This window comes from Mus caroli, chromosome 8 (assembly GCF_900094665.2).
Source record: "Mus caroli chromosome 8, CAROLI_EIJ_v1.1, whole genome shotgun sequence".
Lineage (NCBI taxonomy): Eukaryota > Metazoa > Chordata > Mammalia > Rodentia > Muridae > Mus > Mus caroli.
In genome coordinates this window covers 97,995,390-98,016,078 of record NC_034577.1, presented here as the reverse complement: position 1 = coordinate 98,016,078, position 20,689 = coordinate 97,995,390, and the positions used below count along the sequence as shown (strand labels likewise).

General features: G+C 49.4%; 3 protein-coding genes across 4 annotated transcripts in view; 2 read left to right on the top strand and 1 right to left on the bottom strand.

Annotated features, from left to right (window-relative positions):
- LOC110300327 (chromosome transmission fidelity protein 8 homolog) overlaps positions 1-5,614 on the top strand; it is a 10,381-nt gene extending 4,767 nt beyond the window's left edge. The window contains exons 2-4 of the mRNA XM_021170465.1: positions 2,145-2,200; positions 2,464-2,581; positions 2,973-5,614. Coding sequence (XP_021026124.1) covers positions 2,178-2,200; positions 2,464-2,581; positions 2,973-3,197 — 366 coding nt within the window. The 5' untranslated portion in view covers positions 2,145-2,177 and the 3' untranslated portion in view covers positions 3,198-5,614. The remainder of the gene's footprint in view (positions 1-2,144; positions 2,201-2,463; positions 2,582-2,972) is intronic.
- Positions 3,174-5,613, top strand: LOC110300326 (chromosome transmission fidelity protein 8 homolog). Its single transcript, XM_021170464.2, has one exon. It carries the CDS (start codon positions 3,194-3,196, stop codon positions 4,799-4,801), a length of 1,608 nt encoding a protein of 535 aa, XP_021026123.1. The 5' UTR covers positions 3,174-3,193; the 3' UTR covers positions 4,802-5,613.
- Positions 5,615-8,185: 2,571 nt separating the features above from the next.
- On the bottom strand, positions 8,186-18,597 carry Has3 (hyaluronan synthase 3). 2 transcript variants are annotated; one of them, XM_029480765.1, is made up of 4 exons: positions 18,507-18,597; positions 14,893-15,531; positions 12,475-12,576; positions 8,186-11,560 (listed from the first exon to the last, which is right to left on the bottom strand). In XM_029480765.1, the coding sequence occupies exons 2-4, from the start codon at positions 15,529-15,531 to the stop codon at positions 10,637-10,639; spliced, it is 1,665 nt and encodes a 554-aa protein (XP_029336625.1). In that variant the 5' UTR covers positions 18,507-18,597; the 3' UTR covers positions 8,186-10,636. The 2 variants fall into 2 exon arrangements, with proteins under 2 accessions (XP_029336625.1, XP_029336626.1); XM_029480766.1 differs by lacking the exon at positions 18,507-18,597 and adding an exon at positions 18,175-18,254.
- Positions 18,598-20,689: the final 2,092 nt, after the last annotated feature.

The window sequence follows — 20,689 nt, the reverse complement described above, 5'->3', positions numbered from 1 at the left end:
TTTTTTTTTTTTTTTTGGGGGGGGCAGCTTACACATCATATACAGTATCAGTCAACAAAAGCTTACTTGAAAGAACTGGGTCTGTTCGGCCTTGGCCTTTTACAATCTATTACATACTTCATGAATTATAATCAAAGTTAGACTGTCAAATGCTGAATTGCTTACTTCCCAATCTAAAATATTAGCTGTTCTCAATAGGAGTCTAAGTCTTGCATGAGTTATATTTAGTCATGACACTAGTGAGTCATCATCTAGGTGTCAGCCCCTAGTCATTTAGTGACCTGAGCGTGATCTTACAGTAGCTTTCCACTTTACAAGCTGGAACCTGAACTTCAGCCTTTTGAATTTGGATTGATTCACTTTGGAGATGCTCTGGAAGCAGGACTCAGTGCCTTTGATCCAGTGTATGAGATTAAAACAGAAGGATTGGAAATTCAAAGATGGACCTTGTTTCAAAGGTTAAGTTCTGCGAATGGTCTCATAAGCACAAAGATCTTTGCCTTTGAAGCCAAAGTTTTGCCTTTTCTCCGTAGGGCCACAACCTCTTTGGGTACAGAGACTCACTCACTCACTCACTCACGGCTCTAGTGCTGGTGCCCTTGTGCTGATATAAACAGCACTTACACGTGTTACTGGCTGCATGCTCTCCTGATTCCTCTTCATTCTTGCTGATACCTAGTTCTGTCCTTTAGGAAGGGAAAATTAAGTAGTGACTTTTAAGTAACTAGATGGGCTAGTTTCTTGTCTTTGCTCTCTATACTCTAGTTGAGTGTGTTCCACATATGAATACATGATTTTTATTTGTATATGACCCAGTATCCTCAAATGCAATTAGGAATAAATGGTTATTATTAGAGTTGCTGTGTTGGCTGAGATACCATGTACACATGTGCATAGTATGTAGTCCATAGTAAACATTTAAAATATGTTAACTGCTGACCCAGTGTGTTTGGTGCTCTGGAAAGAGGTTCTGTCATGATATAAGCCTACTGGAGGTCCAAAGTGACGAGAACCAGTAAAGAAACCCCTCAAATGGCAGCTGCCCCTTATAGACCTAGCTCTCTAGAAGCTGAGGTTAAGAATATGCTATACCAAGTCCCAGGACAGAAAAAAAAAATCCTGATTAATATTTTTTCTGAGTTTTGAGTACAATTATAAAATCTGTTGGCGTTTTGTACCATGACTGGTAACACTATATATTGTCTCATTCAAGAGACAACCAAAAACTGTAGCTTTGATTCCCCAATCCAATCTCTCTTAATGGCAGGTATAAGGGAAAATGAAGCCAGCTAGCCGCAGACTTTTAGGGTGCTCCAAATTGCCACCTGGTGGCGCTGTTGTATAATGTGAAGATACAGGATCTCCCTCCCCCATCTAAGTGAAAGGCAGTCTGTAGCTGAGTTACATTAGAAATCAGCTTACTATACACATGTAAATATACAAACAAATACAACATAGCTTCCTTGTAGGGGAATGTATACCTTCTGCTCTCAAATTTTTATCGCATATCAGGTAAATGTTCAAACTCAAAACTCACTGGTTTGAATAAAATAGTTGGCTCTTGAAAAAAAATAAAAAGAAATCAGCTTACTACTGGGCATGTGGCACAAGCCTTTAAACACACAACTGGGGAGGCAGATGGATCTTTATGAGTTCAAGGCTAGTCTGGTCTACACAGCTTCAGGATCACCAGAGTTACACAGTGAAAGAAACCCTGTCTCAAAAGAAAGAAAGGAAAAAACATTGCCTTACCATTTGTTGTAATACACCTGAGTGGATCACCAGTCCAATGATTGTCATTAACAGCTGTAAGCTATATGTTCAGAAACAGCAAGAAAGCCTAACCCTTTTGACATTGCTAGAGCAATAGAGTAACATGTTTAAAAGCACTTAGAATTCTAAGTTCCTGCCACACATTGGGCTGGAAGTGTAAAACTCAGTTGGCAGAACGCTGACCTAGCATTTGTGAACCTCTGGCAGGAGAATCAGAAGTTAAAGGTCAGCCTCAGCCATAGAGAGTTCAAGGGCAGCGTGCACTAGAGATCCTGTCTGAAAGTGGGGAAAGTGCCTATTACACAATTAAGTGATAAATATAGTTGTTTATAATTATTGCTATCCTAAAAGGTTTTTTTCTCCCCCTCTAGTTTTTCAGTTGCATTTTTAAAGAAGGAAGGCTCATGGTGCAAATTGTTATTTCCAGGTGAGTACATTTTAAGATTTTACTTAGCTTGAGTGTTAAGGGCTATACTGGTTTTACACTCTTCTGAAGGAATTAGGGTCCTCAGGTACATCTCCTATACATTCTTGCATTAAGAACTATATTTCAGTTCTCAGTACTACCCAGTTTCCCGAGAACTTGTATTCAACAGAGTTCCTTTGGGCTTCTAATGGTGGTGTAGGTGTAGGACACTACTCATCCTTCACCATTCAAAAATATTGTAACCGCCAGCCCTTTACTTTCAGTACGGGGGCTGAAGGCCTGGCAGAATGGGTGCTGATNGAGCTACAGGGGGAGATCGAGGCTCGCTACAGCACCGGATTAGCTGGAAACCTCCTGGGAGACCTACATTACACCACTGAGGTGAGGGGGCTTTTCTTTCCCTGCCTTATGCCTCAATAAAGCAAGCTCCACCAAGGTGGTGCTCCCAGGACCCAGCGTGAGGACTGTCCTTGGGTTTGTTGCTCCAGATTAGCCAGTCTATAGATCTAGCTGCTTGCTGTCCCCACCTTCTGGAGTAGCAGAGGAATGGAGCCGTTGGGAATCTGCTAGAGTCCTAAAAGTAGAACTGCTGTTTACGGGGCTACAAAGAATGAAAGGGCACAAGGGTGGATTGCCAATGTGGTTTTTTAACAGTGATAGAGCCAGACCAGGGGCTGGAGGTGCCAGCATTGCTGCAAGAGCAGCTTTAAAAGGCCCCTGAAAGGAACAGCCTTGCCCTCAACCTCAGGCATCTCCTTCTGTTCTGCCAAAGGGAATCCCTGTGCTGATCGTGGGCCATCATATCCTGTATGGGAANATCATCCACCTGGAGAAACCTTTTGCAGTCCTTGTCAAACACACTCCTGGGAAGCAGGACTGTGATGAGCCCGGTCGAGGGACTGGCACCCAGTACTTGGTGACAGCACTCATCAAAAACAAGATCCTTTTCAAAACTCGCCCCAAGCCTATTATCACCAACGTCCCCAAGAAAGTATGAAAGAACCCCGGATTTTCCCTAGAGAGCGACCAACTCCTTGGACTCGTGCTCCATTGCCACCTCGAGGACGGCTGGACGGAGGGCCTGTTATGAACGCAGGCCACCCAATGGGTGTGAACTCAGATCCTTTCCTTATGGCAGCAGGTTCTCTTGGTGGGAACCTGGCTCCATTTCCAAGGAATGCAGCTCCTTTTCCAAATCCATCAGGCTCGTTGGCGTCAAATCCAGCACACTTTGCTGCTGGTGCTCGAGACCCAGGCATGACTTCTTTCCCAAGAGGGATGAATCCCACTGGCACAGGTGCAGTTTCCTTCCCAAGGCCAGGAGGCCTGTTGGGACCAGGACCAGGACCAGGACCAGGTTTAAACCCTAGAACAGGGGCTCTTCCAGGCCCAGGGCCTATGTCTAACCCCAGATTAGGAGGGCTTCCTGGACCTGGTCCTATGGCCAACCCAAGGGCAGGCGGACTCCTGGGAGCAAGTCCTGACCCTAGAAGTGGTGGCCCCATGGGCCCTGGATGTGGACCCAACATGAGGGCAGGTGTTTTGTCCTCTGGGACTGGTCCTCCCAATCCTAGGCCAGTTGGCCTGGGTCCTGGACCAAGTCCAAATCTGCGATCAAGCTTTTTAGGTACAAACCCGGCCCCTAGGTCGGGTATGTTTCCAGGCCCAGGCCTGGGGCCCAACCCACGAGCTGGTGGCTTAGGACCAGGTCTTGGGCCCAACCCAAGAGCTGGTGGCCTAGGCCCAGGCCCAAATCTGGACAACAGAGCAGGTGGCCTCTTGGGTACAGGATCTGGTCTTAACTTAAGAATGGCTGGACCTCAAGGCTTAGATCTTGCTCCCATCCTGAGGGCAGCAGGTCTTTTAGGGACAAATTCAGTTTCTTTTTCCCAGGCTTCTGGAAACATGGGCACAAACCCGCCCACCATGACAAGAGTACCTGGCCCCATANGTCCAAACACAGGTCCTAGCTCTCGAGGACTTGGCCTTCCAGGGCCAAATCCCTCTCCCATGTCAAGGGCTCCTGGCCCCATGGGTCCTAATTCAGCTCATTTCTCAAGACCAGGTGGCCCCATGGGGGTAAATGCTGGAGTCTTTCCAAGGGGGACAGGATCAGGAGGACTGAACCCAAATGCCTTCTCTCAGTCTTCTGGCACATTGGCCTCAAATCCAGGTACCTTTCAGAGGTCTGCTGGCCTCCAGGGCTCAAATCATGCAGTTTTCNCAAGAGCCTCTGGGCCACTAGGCCCCAACCCAGCTAACTTTCCAAGGGCCACTGGCCTGCAGGGTCCAAGTCCAGCTGCCTTCCCAAGGTCTGCTGGTCCGTTAGGCCCAGGTCAAGTTGCTTTCCCCAGGTCAGCTGCTGGGCACCTGGGTTCTTCTCCAGCAGGCCCTGTGGGTATCAACCCAGCTTCTTTTGCAAGACCAACGGGAGCCCTGGGCCTTAACCCAGCTTCCTTTCCAAGGATGAATGGCCCTGTAGGCAAGACTTTGGTCCCATTTCCTNGGGNGGGCAGCCTCCCTGGCTCAAATCCAGCTGCTTTCCCCAGACCAGGGGGTCCAATGGCTGCAATGTACCCAAATGGAATGTTACCCCCTTAAATACCATTTTTCTTCCAGGGCCACTGTGCTATTTAAGCACTGTGGTTCTGAGCTGGGGCTGTCTCTTAGATAAAAGAGTAGATACGGAACTACAGTCTGAAGAACATAGCTGGGGCTCAAGTTCAAATGAGCCTTCTTTTTCCTCTGCTTTTTTCTTGACTAAAGGCAAAATGTTATTTGTGAGCCATGGACTTTGGCAGATAGGGGTGATCCTGGCCTCAAGGAAAAGGCTCTCTGGCCTTCCGGAAGCCTCTGTGCTTTTGTCCCACAGCTTTCTGCCCCTGTTTCTTACTAGTTCCTTGAACTGTTCTCGTGGACTTTTCCTNAGGGATACATTGGCCTGCAGGTCCTAATTCCCCGCTCACCACTGGAGAATTGGCTCGCTTGCTGTCTAGTGACGCTGCATTGGTGAGCGGACCGTGCTTCAGTAACTCTGACCTGGGCTCCCTGGACCTAGTCATGTTCTACTGCCAGACCTTTCCCTGGGGGCTTGAACACAGAATGGGAGGTGGACACCCACATCACAGACCCACCACATTTCTGCTTGACTGGGCCTGCGGCTCCTTTCTTCTGGGACTTAGAGGTGGACAGATTTAAGGTTCCTCCGATCGTCCAGCTCCCTCCTCANTGGTCCTCCCAATCAAAGAACCTCAAAACTTAAACTGCGATGGATGGGAAGTGGGGGACTGGGGTGGGGGTGGAGGGATGAAAGGGAAATCACTGTGCTGTGTTCAGCTTGATGTGAAGGATGGTTGGTGGTTTTCCTCCATTGTATCTTTTCTTACTGTTTCTTTAATAAATGGGTGAGAGGGCTGCTGCTGTTGGCTCCATTTTGTTCTCTGTTCCACAGTGGGTAAGTTTGCTCTCTGCTTGTCTTTTTTTAAAATGACAACAACCCTGTTTATTACCTGCCATCCAACATGCTTGTATTTGAGGAAACAAGCTTTGGTTGGCCTTCACTCATTCTTCCAATTCTATTTTGTAGAATAATTTGAGGAGTGTGAGATTCTGACGTCTACAATAGAAAATAAGCCATCCTGCATGTGTAGTATCTGGTGGCCTAATGGCTTAATTCTCCAAAGTGAAGCAACCGTGACAACTTACCTTATTTGTGAAATTTTTTAAGTCAGCATTTAAGATGTGTGAGTGGTGTGTGTGCACTCACTGCTGATAGCAGGTGTGGAAGCCAGACAGTTGGGGTGGGATGGGCTCGCCTTGTACCGGATGGATCTCAAGGCTTGAACTCCAGTCATCAGGCTTGGTAGTAGGTACCTTTTACTCCTGGGCCATCTTGCTGGCCTCTTTTTCTACTTTTGAATTTCACTGATTCCATTTCTACCACTAATCCTTTTAAAACTAAAGAGCTAGGCTTATTAAGTATAAGAGGACATAGTTCTGAGATCTCAGTTGTATTTTTACATTTGAACTCTACCTCCAGCACTCATGTGTTGAAGACTTGGTCCCCAGCACAGCTCTCTGATAGAGCCTGGAGGTGGTTCTTGAACATAAGGAAGAAACAGCTCGTGGTCGAGTCCTGGTTTAAGAGGCTAATGGAGAAGTGCTTTAGACTTTGGGAGGCAAAGCACAGCCAAGGAAAGCTGTCACTGTGGCCATGGCCTTGAGAGTATATTTCCTCCCTGGCTTCCTTTAAGCCCTCTGCTTCCCTGCGGCTTCCAGGTGAGGAGCTGTGCTGTCCGTCCGTCCTTTGGTCTGTCCATTCTGTGATACTCTGCCTCACCTTGTGCCCAAAGACAGTCAGTTGATAAACCAGAAATGGGAGCCATGATGAACTTTAGCTCCTTAAAGTTTACTTTGGTTCTTTGTCATAGCAATGGACACGCCAGAGTTATGTAAGAATTTTTATTTTGATAAGTGCAGTAAAAAAATTCTTGACCTGATAAACAACAAAAAAGCCAGTCTCCAAGGGCAACGAAAACAATGGGGCCAGGAGCAGCTGCTCATGGTTGCCAGCAACAGGATAGCGGCTGCCTTGTCACCCAAAATTGTCTGCATTTTGTGTCAGGACTTGGTGGCAGCCCAGTGAGGCCAACTTAGTTTTAAGGAGTCATCAAGCTGCCACAGCAACATTTGGAGTACAAAAAACAGCACCAGAATGGCACCTACAGTGGACAACAGGTGGGGCTATGGGGTGACAGAAACTCAGGTCTCTAATGGCACTGCACAGTATTCTGGGCAGCTACAAAGTAGGAGATGCTCTTTGAAACAGTTACAGCCAAATTGATGTTGAAACTCTTGAAAGTCACTGTTAAGAAAGAGGGGTTTAGAATATCCAACTTCAGCTCCCATGGCCTTTGGAGAAGAGCCACAAGGACAGTACTCCTAACTCAGACGTTAGAAGAGAATGACCCCTGCCCTGGGAACACCACAGCTGGGAGAGTGAAGAGCTACAGAAGGTCTTGGCAGAGAAGAGGACTAAGCTGTTGGAGGAGATAGACCAGAAGTTAAGCATCAGCACACATGCATGGTGCTTGAGACCTGCAGGGCCTCACTGAGAAGTATGCCATTCATTCCAAGGAGAGACTGACCTTCACCGTTAAGGACAAAGGAGTAGAGCAAGAAGAGGAGAAGAATGCGAACCCGGTGCATGTGAACCCGGCCAAGATCTGTGCCCTAACAGCTGCCTTGTGCAGGTGGCCTCAGCACAGCAAAAGCTCTGCCGTTTGTTAGCTAAATAAGATGGGAACTGGAGGAACTGGCTAGACACCTTCCATAGAACTAGGGTGACCACCAGTGGCCTCATGAATGAGAATTGGCTGAGAGCTGGGTCATCCTGCAACTACAAGTTCAGCAGGGCTTCAGCTCACCTCTAAGTATCTCACCCTTGAGGTAGTGGTGCCAGAAGATGAGATACAACCTCCTGAGCATTAGATTCAAGAGAGGGACTTAGGTTTCATACTGCTGGGCAAAGCTCAGCACCACTACCCAGAGTGCAGAGGTGGTTCTGGAAAAGGCAGAGCCGTGGTCCTCAGCTTGAATCCTCACTAGTTGATGCTGGAGTGAGAACATGGACATCAGCAAAGAGAATGACAACAGGAGGGCTTTGCTTTCAAGAGGCCCAGAGGTGTAGAAGGACAAGGCAGAGCGGAAGCTGTAAAAGCTGGGGGGATGGTTGAGGGGACATTGGCTGTGGCACCTGCACTGACTACAGCTTGTAAGAACGGTGAGAAAGATGGCAGAGATGGTGAAGCAGAGAAGGATCATTCTGAGAAGGGTCCTGGTAGAGTTCCACACTTTCTGAGGTGTTCCTATGACCTGTCTGTCAACCTGGAGGAACAGGGGCACCTCCTGGACTTTGAAGGTCATAGGCAAGGTGAAGGTAGAACTGTAGATAAAAGCTTAGCTGAAGAAGATGAGCTCCAGCTGCACACCTGTATACTGTGACTTTGCTTAAGAGGCACGAGGCCTGTGCATTGTGCTCAGTGGCTGTGCCAAGAGCATGATATGATATTATCCTCCTTTCTGATTCCCTCCCACCCTTAATGTTAAATAAAGTTCCCTCCTTATTTAATAAAAAAGCAGGAAAAAATATACAAGTTATTATAGAAATAATACAAAAGAGGCTGAAATTGTCAATGAGGAAAAACCAAAATGAGTCTAATTGTATAAAGGCTCTTCCCTTGCAAGAAACAGGGATACAGCTGTAGACCCAGTTTAGTTTTGCTGCTTATAAAATAAATTAGGAAATCCAGTCGAGGTCAAATGTTGTAAGCTCACTACTGTACCTGCATCTTTAATCTGAGGAGAGTTGACCACAGTGCAAGGCAGAAGAGCTGACGGTAGAAAACCAGTTTTCATCCAGAGTCCATTGTCCTGTAACCTTCAAGTAAAAGCTGAAGAAAAACAAGCCCTTAGTCTGAGTCCTGAAGTTGACTGGATTGTCTCCACTGTAGTGCTCCTGTGACAAACGGCTGCTGCTCCTCAGCCACCATGAGTTGGGCCTCACACCAGCCAGCAGTTTTACTAGGAACTTGAGGTTTGTGTGCTGTGGCAACTGTTAGCTACACCTGGAAAACCCCTTTTGTTCATACGAGGAAGGGAAATACAAGGGATGGCCCATCGGTGGTTTGGCGTGCACTTCATTCCTTTGTAGGAAGCACCTATGTACACTGTTCTCCAACCCAGTTGGTTCTGAGGGGTTAGCTGGTCCCTCAGAGAACAAATGTTCGGGGAAATTGTAAGTAGCCCACAAAGTCAAAGGCTTAGTCATGATCCCACGTTTCAAAGCCAAAGCAATCTGGTCTTGACTTCAAAAGAGTGTAAAAGCTTGTCCACGTTACTCAAGAGAAACAAGGAAATCGGCAGCCAGTGAGGGCTGTAAGAGGACTGAAGACTGTTGGACCAGTTCCAGCTCCTACTTTGGTTTCTGGACTGAAGCAGCAAGTGGAGGTGCATCTACTATTCTAGCCGTAAAATTCCTTGGAGAAGCCACTGAGAATGGATGCTCTCAAAGATGACCAACTTGGATTTGAAGGTTCATTTGGGCAGCTCCAGAAAGCTTTCCTTTGGGAATGATTGTCAAGAAAGTTACACATGCTAACTAACCAGTGCCGAGGTCCTGACCAGTCCTGGATGACAAACGCTGTGGCCAGAGGCTGTTGTTACCTCCATGCATGTAGGGAACAGCCTTGAAAGCCTTGTAAGAGTCTATTCTCTACCATGGTCATATGGGAATTTACCCATGAAAATGAAGAGGTAACTGCTGCTCTCCCCACCAGAAAACAACTAAGCGACGTGCGCAGCTCTGAAGAGATTGAAATAGCAAGCAGGATGAGAGCCACATGTGAGAGGCATTCAGGTAGGAATGAGCTAGAATAACTAAAGACTTCTTATCTGAATCCACTGGGGTTGAGTCTTCCCAGTAGACGGCTAAAACATCCATTCTGCCCAGCAAGTTCTCTTGACAATTTGGGGAATTTTGTAAAAGACCAAGCAGTTTTCAGTTGGAACACATTCACTCCAAGGCATCCATGGTTTTTAGCACCATGACAATCTTTGATCCTCCCATCAAACCATTTTTGTATGAGACAGTGAGGACCTCATAGTCTAGCCTAACCTTGACCCTCTCATCTCTTTCTTCTTCTAAGTGCTTGGATGACAAATATGCAACAGAACAACTGGGCAGCTTTTGTGTTGGTGCATTACAAACTTTGCTTTGTACTCTGCACCCAAACAGACAGAAAATCCCCACCAGACTCATTACTTACTTCTGGTGACTTGGCTCATCCCTGGGATGTTTTGGTGTGGAGTGGAATATATTAATTACATAAAGCACCATTTCTTAGACCCTGTTTTTTGACCAAAGGTCAGGCTTCCCAGCCTCGTTATCTCAGGCACAGTCTTATCGCATTAATGGCTAATCAGAGGTTAGGGAAATGGGACAGTAGCCTGTATGGGACAGTAACACTTGACAGGAACTCCTCGTCATGTTCAGCTGGGCTAGGAGGATATGTTCTATGAGCTGTCATTGCTTGTTTCTGTACCAGAAGTTGACACAGGATGGAATTTAGCACTTATTTTAGCACACTTCTGGGTTCTCAATAGTTCCCAGAAAGAAGTAAAATCATTTCAAAGAGTTCACTACCTGTGCAAGGGCAGGCAGATGAGCAGCCTAGAAACATACAAGCCCATCTGCCCAGTGCCATGCTTCTGCTGAGCAGAGCTACCCAGGCCATACCACAGTCATTATTATTTGCGTTTCAGATCGGTCCTTTCAGCCATGAAACTAGAACACAACACACCCTCCTCCCTCCCACCCCATCTTTTCCATTCCCTCCCTTACCCATTGCACGTTTCCCACTTTACTTGGAGATTATATCACACCTCCGCAAAAGCCAGGCTATACTGTTCTGGCTTCTTCCCACACCTCCGGGCAATAATGGCCAGATACAGCATAAGGAGGGCCACCCAGTAGCAGCCATACAGGATGGCCCCAGAGACTAGGAAGGCTAGCTCGGTCTCACTGAACAGGTCCTGGCAGTAAGCTGTGTAGGCTAACCCCCCTAGAAGAACTGCCACCCAGATGGACACGGGGATTAGGCCAATGAAGTTCACGACAATGGTTTTCCTGCCAGAAGTGCCCCAGCCAGACTTGTTGATGGTAGCAATAGCAAAGATCTTGGCTGGCAAGAGGCTGGACATATAGAGAAGGGAGTAGAGGGACATGAAGATCATCTCTGCATTGCCTCGAAGGAAGCAGGCATAGGTAGCCTTGATAATGCCCACCAGCTGCACTGTTAGCAGGAAGAGGAGAATGTTCCAGATGCGGCCACGGTAGAAAAGTTGTATGACTGTAGCAATGAGGAAGAATGGGAAGAAACCTGTGACCACTGATTCATAGGTCATCCAGAGGTGGTGCTTATGGAACCACAGAGAATTGTAGAGCCATTCCCGAAAGTAAGACTTGCTCCAGCGGGTTTGCTGATTGAGCCATCGAAGGTACCTAGTGGGGGTCTCTGTGAGGCACTTAGAGCGTGCTGTATACTTAGTCCGGTAGCCAAGACTCAGGACTCGGTTGGTAAGGTGCCGATCATCCCCAAAGCTGCACTTGCTGCCTAGGAACTTCTGATGGTACCAATCCTCCAGGAACTGCTGAAGGAGGCTGTTGCGATACATGCCCAGAGGCCCACTAATACATTGCACACAGCCAAAGTAGGACTGGCAGGCCCGCTCCACGTTGAAAGCCATCCAGTACCTCACACTGCTCAGGAAGGAGATCCATGAATCATATTTGTTGAGGATCTGTAAGGGAAGAGATGCTGTGTTCATCTGAGGCCTTTCCAGCCTGAGTTATATAGGCTGCTGCTCAAATTCCTGGTCATTAGCTCTAAACTCAGGAATCTGAAGCTTAGGGTGGCCATTTAAAACCTCAGTCTCCAGCACCAGCTCTACCTTTATATTGGCTCCTGCACTGAGTCCCAGTTAATGCATTCCAGTGATGGGTGCCATGTCTTAGAGCCACTGCTCTCAGGAGCCTTGTCTTAGGAAAGCCTATAAGAGGACATGACATATTGTCTGCAGTGGCCTCTGACAAAGACCTGGGTCTGTGTGCTTAGTATACTGCCTATAGCTCATTAGCCTAAGTTCCCTAGAGCATGGGCTTTTCAAGGAACTAACTTGGGAGCTACCTGCTACACTGTCAACTCAAAAGGAAGTCCTTTTTGAGACCTATAGTAGCCAAATCCTGTATCCCTCCAAATCCACTGGCTTTCAAAAAAAATTTTTTTTAACTTATTTTATGTGTGGAATTGCATGGTATTGTGCAGAGGCATGTATGTATGTGTGCCTCTGGTACCCATGCCAGTGGAGGTCAGAAGAGGGCGTCAGGTCCCCTAGAATTGCAGTTATGGCATATATAGTGTTACCATGTGGATGCTGGGGATTGAACCTGGGCCATCTGCAAAAGCAGCTGAGCCATCTCCAGCCCCCTCTTCAAATGTCCTAACTCTCCCCTCCCCTTACATTCACAAGGAGCAAGAACTGAGTTGAGTTGGGCAGTCAGTGAAGTGAACCTCTTGAAGACTAGAGGAACTATCAGGGAAAGTGCTTCCCAGGTACTAGTAAGTCAAGAGATGAATTTCCCAGGCTTTATCCCACTGCATTTGGAAACAGAAAAGGCCAGCCCCAACCCCCAGGAACCCTTGGTTACTTCTTACTTGGACATCTCCTCCAACACCTCCTACTTGGGGATCTTCTTCTAAGACTCGAAGCATCTCAATGGTGCAGGCTGGGTCCAGCACAGTGTCAGAGTCACACACCTGCAGGAGGATGCACTGTTAGCATCTCAAGCCTGTACAAGAACTGTCACTTGAGGAAGCAGTGCACTGCCCGAGGAGCCTGACCACTCACATTCACTTCCAGCAAACTGCTCAGTGCCAGGTAGGAAGGGGAGGTGAAAGACAAGGGAAGGAAGAAAAGGACTCTTGACTGTTCAGAGACCACAAGGCTAAGGAGGGAGCCCCAGCAGATGTTGTCGGCCTGCTGCGGAGGTGAGCCAATGGTAGTTTGCTAGCAGCTTCTCATGTCAACCCCTGGCCTCCAGGTGACCCAACAGCCTTGTGATAGGGACGAGCCTACCTGCCCAAAAGCCCCTCCAAGAGACAAAACATCCCGTGCTTGGGATCTCAGCCAAGTCTCTCAGGCCAACAGCTCCACTTGTCTGACCTCCTCTGAATAAGCCCAGAAACTGGCAGCCATTGCCAGCAAGCATACCTTGCCTCAGACCTTGCCTACAAATGCAGCCACTCCTCTCATGGTATAAAATAGCACTACTAGCTGCACCTGAGCGCTGGGAACTCTTAGGATGGTAACTGACTTCCTGTCCTCCCTCCCACCCCCCCCCCCCCCCCCCTCTGAGATAGGGCCTCTTTATGTAGTCCTGGCCATGGTGGGATCCTATGTAGGACCAGGGTAACCTTGAACTCACAGATCTGTCTGCCTCTTGTTTCCTGAGTGCTGTGATTAAAAATGTGAACCATCATGATCAGCCTTTTCTGTGTGCTTTTTAAAGTTACTAATATGGCTTTGGCATACCATTCAATAGGAAATTGGTTTACTAAGCCCATGACTGGGCTCTGTGGTCAGTGTTCTCAGAGCAGATGAACTTAAATCAATCCTGTGCCATCAAAGCTTTTACTAAGTTTGCTGTCCTAAGGCCCTCACCTAAGTTCCCAGAACCTAAAATAAATAAATGGGTCCTGGCTGGGTAAGTGCCCATTAGCCTACAAGAAGGTTGCTTCTGACACCCCCAGTCTGGTTCTCTTCATGTTCAAAGACAGGGTGGTACAAAGCAGCAGCAGAAGGCTAAGTGGGAACTGTTACAGCCATCAGCACCAGCTCTGCTTCTTTTGTACCCCCATCAGACTCCGAGCTGGGGAAGGTCCCAGGGAGCCGCCAGACAGACCCACAGAGCCGCCTCAGTTTAAAGGCCAGCTGAGTTCCACATCAGTCAGGGATGCACACAGAAACTCTTGTCTGGAAGAACCAAAACACAATAACCCCACAAAACAAACAAAATGTGCCCCCCCCCCCCAACTAACAGAACCTGTGCAGCCCAGTTGTCTGTTTCTAGTTGGTACTGAAATGTATACTTCTTAATCTTTTGTTCTTTGAAATTTTAAGCTATGTAAACCTTGCCACCCTAATAGAACTTCAGGCCGGTGCCAATGACCACTTAATCAGGATCTGGGCAGGGTCTGTTTAGAGTTCCACCTGTGCCAACACTGGAAAAGGAAGTTGGTCATTCATATACCTGAGTCTCTCCGGCTGCCATGTCAGACATGAATTTAACACTAGGAAGAATGGGGACTTTGTGGTCCTAACTCAAAACAAGTGGAGTGATTTGTTAGTGGGATCCTTTTACTTGTTATACTGAATGTGTATGGGTGTTTCCTCTGTATGTAAGTCTACAACACATGCGGGCATTGATTGCAAAGGCCATAAAGAGGGTGTCAGGTAACCTGGACCTGACATTACAGAGGTTGTTAGCTGTCATGCGGGTTCTAGAGTTGGAATGTGGGTCGGGTCCACTAGAACAGCCAGTGTTCTTAACTGCCAAGCCATTTCTCTAGCTCCCTCTTCAAACTTCTTTATGGTGTTTAGTCGCCCTGTCGCCAGTAGTGAGACACAAGAATCAACAGCAGGCCTTGGATAAGCAGCCTGGCTGACATTCTGGTCTGCACTGTTACTAGCTGTTTGACATTAGGCAAGTTACTCTCTAAACTTGTTTTACCTTATTTATGTGAACCTAGAGCAGTGCTCACCTGCAGAGCTATTATTAAGGGTTAAAATGATGTTTGAAGCACACACCAGCAGTACCTGGTATAGAGTTGGTGTTGCGTACCTCTTGCTGCTGTTGTTATGGGGAACCTGTTCAAGGTCTGCCCAGTTATCAACAGAACCACAGCCCAGATTTGGTCAGTCCCAAGGTTTCTTTAGAACTATTACACCTTGTTTAGGGAAGAGGAGGGATAGCTACAACACCAAGACCTACATCAGATTTAAAGTTGCTGGAGGACAGAATGCCCAGCTGGTTACGTGTGCCCATACGCAAACTCTAAGGGAGGCAGCCTTACCTGGATGTAGTCCACTGAGTTGCCAAGGGCCTTGAAGGCAGTGTACATGACCTCACGCTTGCCCCCCCACTTCTGCATGATGCATGAGAAGGTGCTGGCCCACACCACAGCTCGCACACGCTCCATGCCTTCCTGCAGGCTGGCCTCTGTCTCTCCTTCACCTGCCTCATGGAAATTGCTACGCCACACAAAGAAGCCAGCTTGCTCAGTGCCACCCAGCACCTCATGGAAGATGTCCAACATGTAGGTATCTTCCTGGCGATTGCCATCCACTACCATGACCACCTTGAGGTTTGGAAAGGCAATGCGCTGAGCTGAGCGAAGGCACTTGCGCAGGTATTCGGGGTCCTCTTGGTAGGCAGCAATGCAGAGTGCCACTGAACGCGGCCTCTGGGAGCAGTGCAGCTTGAGGGGGCGCCCTGCCCTGCGCATTCGACGGTGCTCCAGGAAGGCAAACAGGCTCTGGATGAGCAGATGTAGACCCAGGATGGCACCGTAGAGGCCAAAGGACAGGTAGTGCTTTTCTGTGTGGATAAACTGGTAGCCTGTCACATAGGCCGCCAGGATGCCTCCCAGCACTACCAGGGCAAATAGACTGGTGCCCACCACACGCAGGGCTGTAGTCAGCTGCACCGGCATCTAAGAACAAGATAAAGAGATAGTGGGTCAGGCAGGGACAGCATTTATTTCTTGTTTTCTTCTTTTCTTTTTTCTTTTTGGTCTTTTTTCGAGTCAGGGTTTCTCTATATAGCCCTGGCTGTCCTGGAACTCACTCTGTAGACCAGGCTGGCCTCGAACTCAGAAATCCGTCTGCCTCTGCCTCCCAAGTGCTAGGATTAAAGGCGTGCACCACCACTGCCCAGCAAGTTCAGCATTTCTTGTCAAAAAAGGAGCTTGAGCATTCTCAAGATAGGCCCAAGACAAAAGAAATGACCCATTATTAAAAACCGTTATTTCTTACTGAACTTGACTAAGACCACTGGAAATTCAGAGCCTAAGTTGCTGGGGTTCAAGTCCTAGTTCTGACATTTCTAACTGACCCACTCCCTTTTTAGCTATTTGACCCATAGAATGTATTATACAACTAACCTCATAGCATGTTCCAGGAGCAAACACGTGACATGTAAGGGCAGTAGAATAGTGTTGATCACAGACAAGCCAGATAGTCCCCTGGGATATGATAGGTGTGATCTGCCTGACCCAAAGCTCTTAATCCATAAGCTTCTGTGGGTACATTGGGCATAAAGGGGACAGCTCTACAGGCAGTGTGGGAGAAGATGGGTCAGGAGGCAGCCCAAGGCCTACAGCTACCACCTCTAAGTGTTAAGTGTACCCTGGGAAGGGACCATTCCCAGCACAGCAAAATGCCCATGGAGAATACAGGGGCAGGGGATGTAAAAGGGGTGTAAGGCAGACAGACACAAATCATTTCTCTCTTCCATCCTTCAGTAAGACACTACCCAGGGTTGGCTTTCACTGTTTTCTTTACTTGAGAGGCAGGAGAAAAGGCCAAGAGATGGGAGAGGGAAGTTGGGGTGTGGACAGCCCTGCTGCAAGCCCAGCAACTGAGCTATAGGGGACTTCTGCAAGCACTGCAGAGAAGGCTGCTGGGGAGCTCCGCCTACTTGGTCCTAGTGTCCTGGTAGGCTCGCCTGCATGTTTCCGGCCCAGCCACTCAAACAGTGTAGGTTCCCATTTGTAACTAAGTTGGGGTTTCTAGCCCCCATCCTGTTGGGAACAGCTGTGCATTAATGAGAGGAGCCCAGGACTTGGCATCGGAGACCAAGGTTTGGACAAGCTCCACTGCCTCCTGGCTACCTGACCTTGCCCAAAGACTTACTGTCCCCATCCCTAAGAGGGATGCTAATGGTTCCTTGCTTCTCAGATCTCAGGTAATTTCCCTGACAATAGATGCATGTTAGCCCCCAAGGGTTCCCAGGTGGGAGCGTTAGGAAGCAGTGGGGGAAGGAGAGGCTGCCCTCCATTCCTGTCTCTTTGCTACCTGTGCGGATTGGAGAATCCTTGTCTTAGACAATGACCCCTCACTTCGGAAACCTGCTTCAGTCCTGGTCTCCCTGAAACCAGGCACCATCCCAATAGGAATAGACTTTGCTGCCAGAGATATCCATCACATAGGATGGGTGCGGAACAGTCACTGCTTAAATCCGCAAAAGCATTCTTCCAGCAGTGTAGATTGGAAAGAACTCTTGGCAGCTTGGCCTCTCCGGGAAGCATGTCCTCTGGGCAGCCTGCCCTACCAGCCCCGGGAGCCGCTGCATGCTTCCTCTGTAGGACTCCCAACCCTCCTTGCACACACCCAGCTCAGGGAGCCCCAGGCATACATCCCCTGCCTAGTCTCCAGCTAGAGCTGATACATAGGGGACGCTGCGGGCCCTACTGCCCTCCTCGTTCTGAGAAGGGACGGGAGGTGCTGTGGCTGGCCCAGCAACCTGCGTCCTGGCGCCCCGCCTCGGTGCAGTTCCAGAGGCTGTCCGGTCAGATCCAAGCCAGCTAAGGAAGCTCTCGCCACGCTCCTCACGGGGCTTGAGCTTCATCCCGATGGCTAAAGCCACACAGCCACACCCACGTGCAGGTTTCCCACGACTCAGCTGGGAAGGAACGTAAAAGCCAAGGAACAACTGCCAGCCCAGACCCTACTCATCTTCTCAGGGCCCTAGGTACCTTGGCAAAGGAGTGCCTGCAAACAAAGGCAGCATCCCTGCAGTTGCCAGCCCCCTCCATCCGGGGGCCGGACCCCCTCCCCCTCAGGAATTAAGAGGTACCCATCTCCCTACAGAAGACCCAAGAAGGTTCTGCAGCTGGATATTCTATGTACAGTCTGGCTCTGGCACGGGCTCTTGTTGAGGTCCTCTGCCCAGAGAGGACACTGTATTTCCCCAAGCCGGTTAACCAGAATGTGATCTTATATCCTGGGCTGCTTCCTCCATCCTCAGAAGAGATCCAAGAAAGCTCTCCCAGGCTAGCTAAGGCGCACTTGGATTCAAGGGCATGAGGGTGGGGGCGCTTTACAGATTCCTTGTCCCATACGACAATGAAAAGAAATAAAAACATCCAGGCAAGGACGCACACCTCCCTACCCAGCAGAGGAACTTTGAGGGCTGCAAGATTAGCAGCAACTCTCCCACTGACAGGTGCGCCCTGCAGCCCGGCTCACGCACGGCAGTACAGAAACTTGCACTAGCGGCTGGAGCTCCTCCAATCTCTCCTAGGCACCCTTGGACCTCTCTGAACCGGCAAGGAGGAGGAACTCATCTCACAGACCTGAGCTGTAGGGCCCAGATCGCTGGAGATCTCGGTGTCCCCGCAGGTGTGAACCCCCTGCGGGCGTGAGTTGGGGGGAGGGGCACTCTAGCCTCGCTCCCCGCACAGCCTCCCTCCACCCCCAATTCATTCACAAAACAAGAGCCGCAAGGGAGGAAGGGAGAAGGAGAGGCTGCGGGAGCCCAGGATGTCGGAAGAAAGGGAGGAGGGGGTAGGGAACATGGTGCAAGCGACTGCCGCCGGGAAGCATTGGGCGGCGGTAGCCCTGGCTACCCGGAGCCCCAGGGTCCCCAGGTCGCGGTAAGAGGCTACGGCCTCTTGGGTGCGCTCACCGTGCCGCCGGCTGCCGGCGTTCCGGTGCTCAGCAGGCCCGCGGCGGCTCCATGCCCCTCCTCCGGCTCCTGCGGCCGCGCGCTGCCTCCACGGTGCTGCTGGGGCTCCGACTGACGACCGCCTTGCCCAGCCGAGCCGCCTTAAGTATCGCGCGCGACCCACCGGGAAAGGCGCCCTCCTCCGGCACCAGGGCAGGGAAAGTTGGCAAGAGTGGGAGGGCTCCCGGAGCCCGCGGGAGCGCCCGGTGCCCGGCCACCGACTGGCGCTCGCCAGACTCGGGGTCTGTCGTGGACCTAGCCCCTCCGAATCGAGAGTCGCAGCCTCTGCGCCCTCTAGAAAACTAGGGACCCCCAGTGCAGCCCAAGGCTCAGCTGCTCCACGCCGACCTCTGGGCCAGCAGCCTTGGAAAGGCCGTCATTGTCCCCAGCCTAGTACCTGAAGCATCGTTAACTTTCCGGATGACCAGTGGGGACCTCCAAAATCGTTCTTGTCCATCCCCGCCCCCACGCCCCGCTCCCGAAACCTGGAAACCTACTCACCCTGCAAACGGGCTACCCCAGAAAATCTTCTGAACGTCAAGGGGCGGCTCGCTATGTGAGGGGGACTCCCTAAAAACCTTCCCGGTGGCAACAGAGAGGGGCAGAAAAGAAAAATTGTCAAATAGAAGGAGGCTGGTCAAAGAAGGTGTTAACTATTATGACAAGCTGAGCTTTGAATTCCGCAGGGAGGCGCTGATGACTTTGAGGCTGTTTGCAAAAGCTGCAGATTGGTCTAGCAGGAATCCAGGAGGTTCCGGTCTTAAAGCCCAAATGGTTCTTCCTCCCCACCTTTCTTTCCCACGTCCCGACCTCTTAGGTCCCCATCCGACATCCTCGCTGGCAGTTCCGTGGTCCCTGGAAGTTGGTGTAGACTCCTCCGGTGAGGTGAAGTGGAGAGGGAGTCCAGGGGAGAAGCGTGTTTGTTAGAGGTAGAAACTCTAGAACCAGCTGGAGATCTCGAGGTTTTACATCTCAGAAAGACCTGAAGAGAAATTGTAATTAAAGACTAGTTTTAAAAATGAATTTATGGGTCCTCCAACCGCCAGAGATAACTTCTCCGGCGGAAACAATGTAATAGGCATGTGAGCTGCGCCAGCCAGGAAGCCATCCCTCTCAGACATGCCCATAGGTCACTTAGCTACAGAATCCACAACACAGCCACCCTGGGCCCCTGCTCCGCCCACTCCCACCCTGACAGACAAAATCAGAACCTTTCATCCTGCTTCATTCAGGAGAAACACCACTGCATGGGCTAAAGGACTGGGCAGTGAGTTTGTTTTGTTATTTGAGACAGAGTCTCTAGCCCAGGATGGTCTTTGAACTTCCCATGTAGCCAAGGATAGCTAACCTTGAATTTCTTATCCTCTTTAACTCCGAAGAGAAGGATGAGGGCTACCACACCCAGTTTATTCACTGATGGGGACTGAATCCTGAGCTCTGTGCATGCTTTGTCAAAGTTCTAGCCGCAGCTCCAAAGAGTGTACTCTTAAAGGCTGTTGAGATGGCTCTTTGAGTGATGACACTTTGGACCAAACCTGAGTTCCAGTCTCTGGGACTCACATGTTGGAAGGAGAAGGCCAGCTAGCTCAAGTCCTCTTCTGACCTCTACACAATGATATACACATCCATGATAAATAGATAAGATATAAAAATAACGGCTAATATTGACCCATGTTGTCATGTGTGCTGAGCTACCAATGGTCAGAGGGGCCCTGCTATAGCCAGCAATAGATACTCAGAGAAGTAGTGTCTAGGTAAAGAGGGTTGCTCAGGAGTCTGTCAGCTTGTTCTACTACGGGCTGTGACAGTATAAACCTCAATGTCTCCATGGTAGAAATGAGGTAGAGGACTGTTCCAAGATTTGAGAGTACATGACAAGCCACAGTCACTTCAGCCTGAGATGGCTTCATCCGGCCAATCCAGCTGTTCAGTTACAAGCAGTTTCTAATTGGTGTTTAGATAAATCTGTTATTACAGATCCTAGGAGGCCAGGGCCACCCATGCCACGCCCAGAGGCATTCAAGTCTGGAGAAGCCAGGGTCTTAGGGATCCTTTTGATCTTTCCCTCCTCTCTCCCAGAGTTGTAATATGCAACATTTTAGATCAAGGAAAACAAGCTGTGGGGGGGGGGGGGCTGAGGCAAA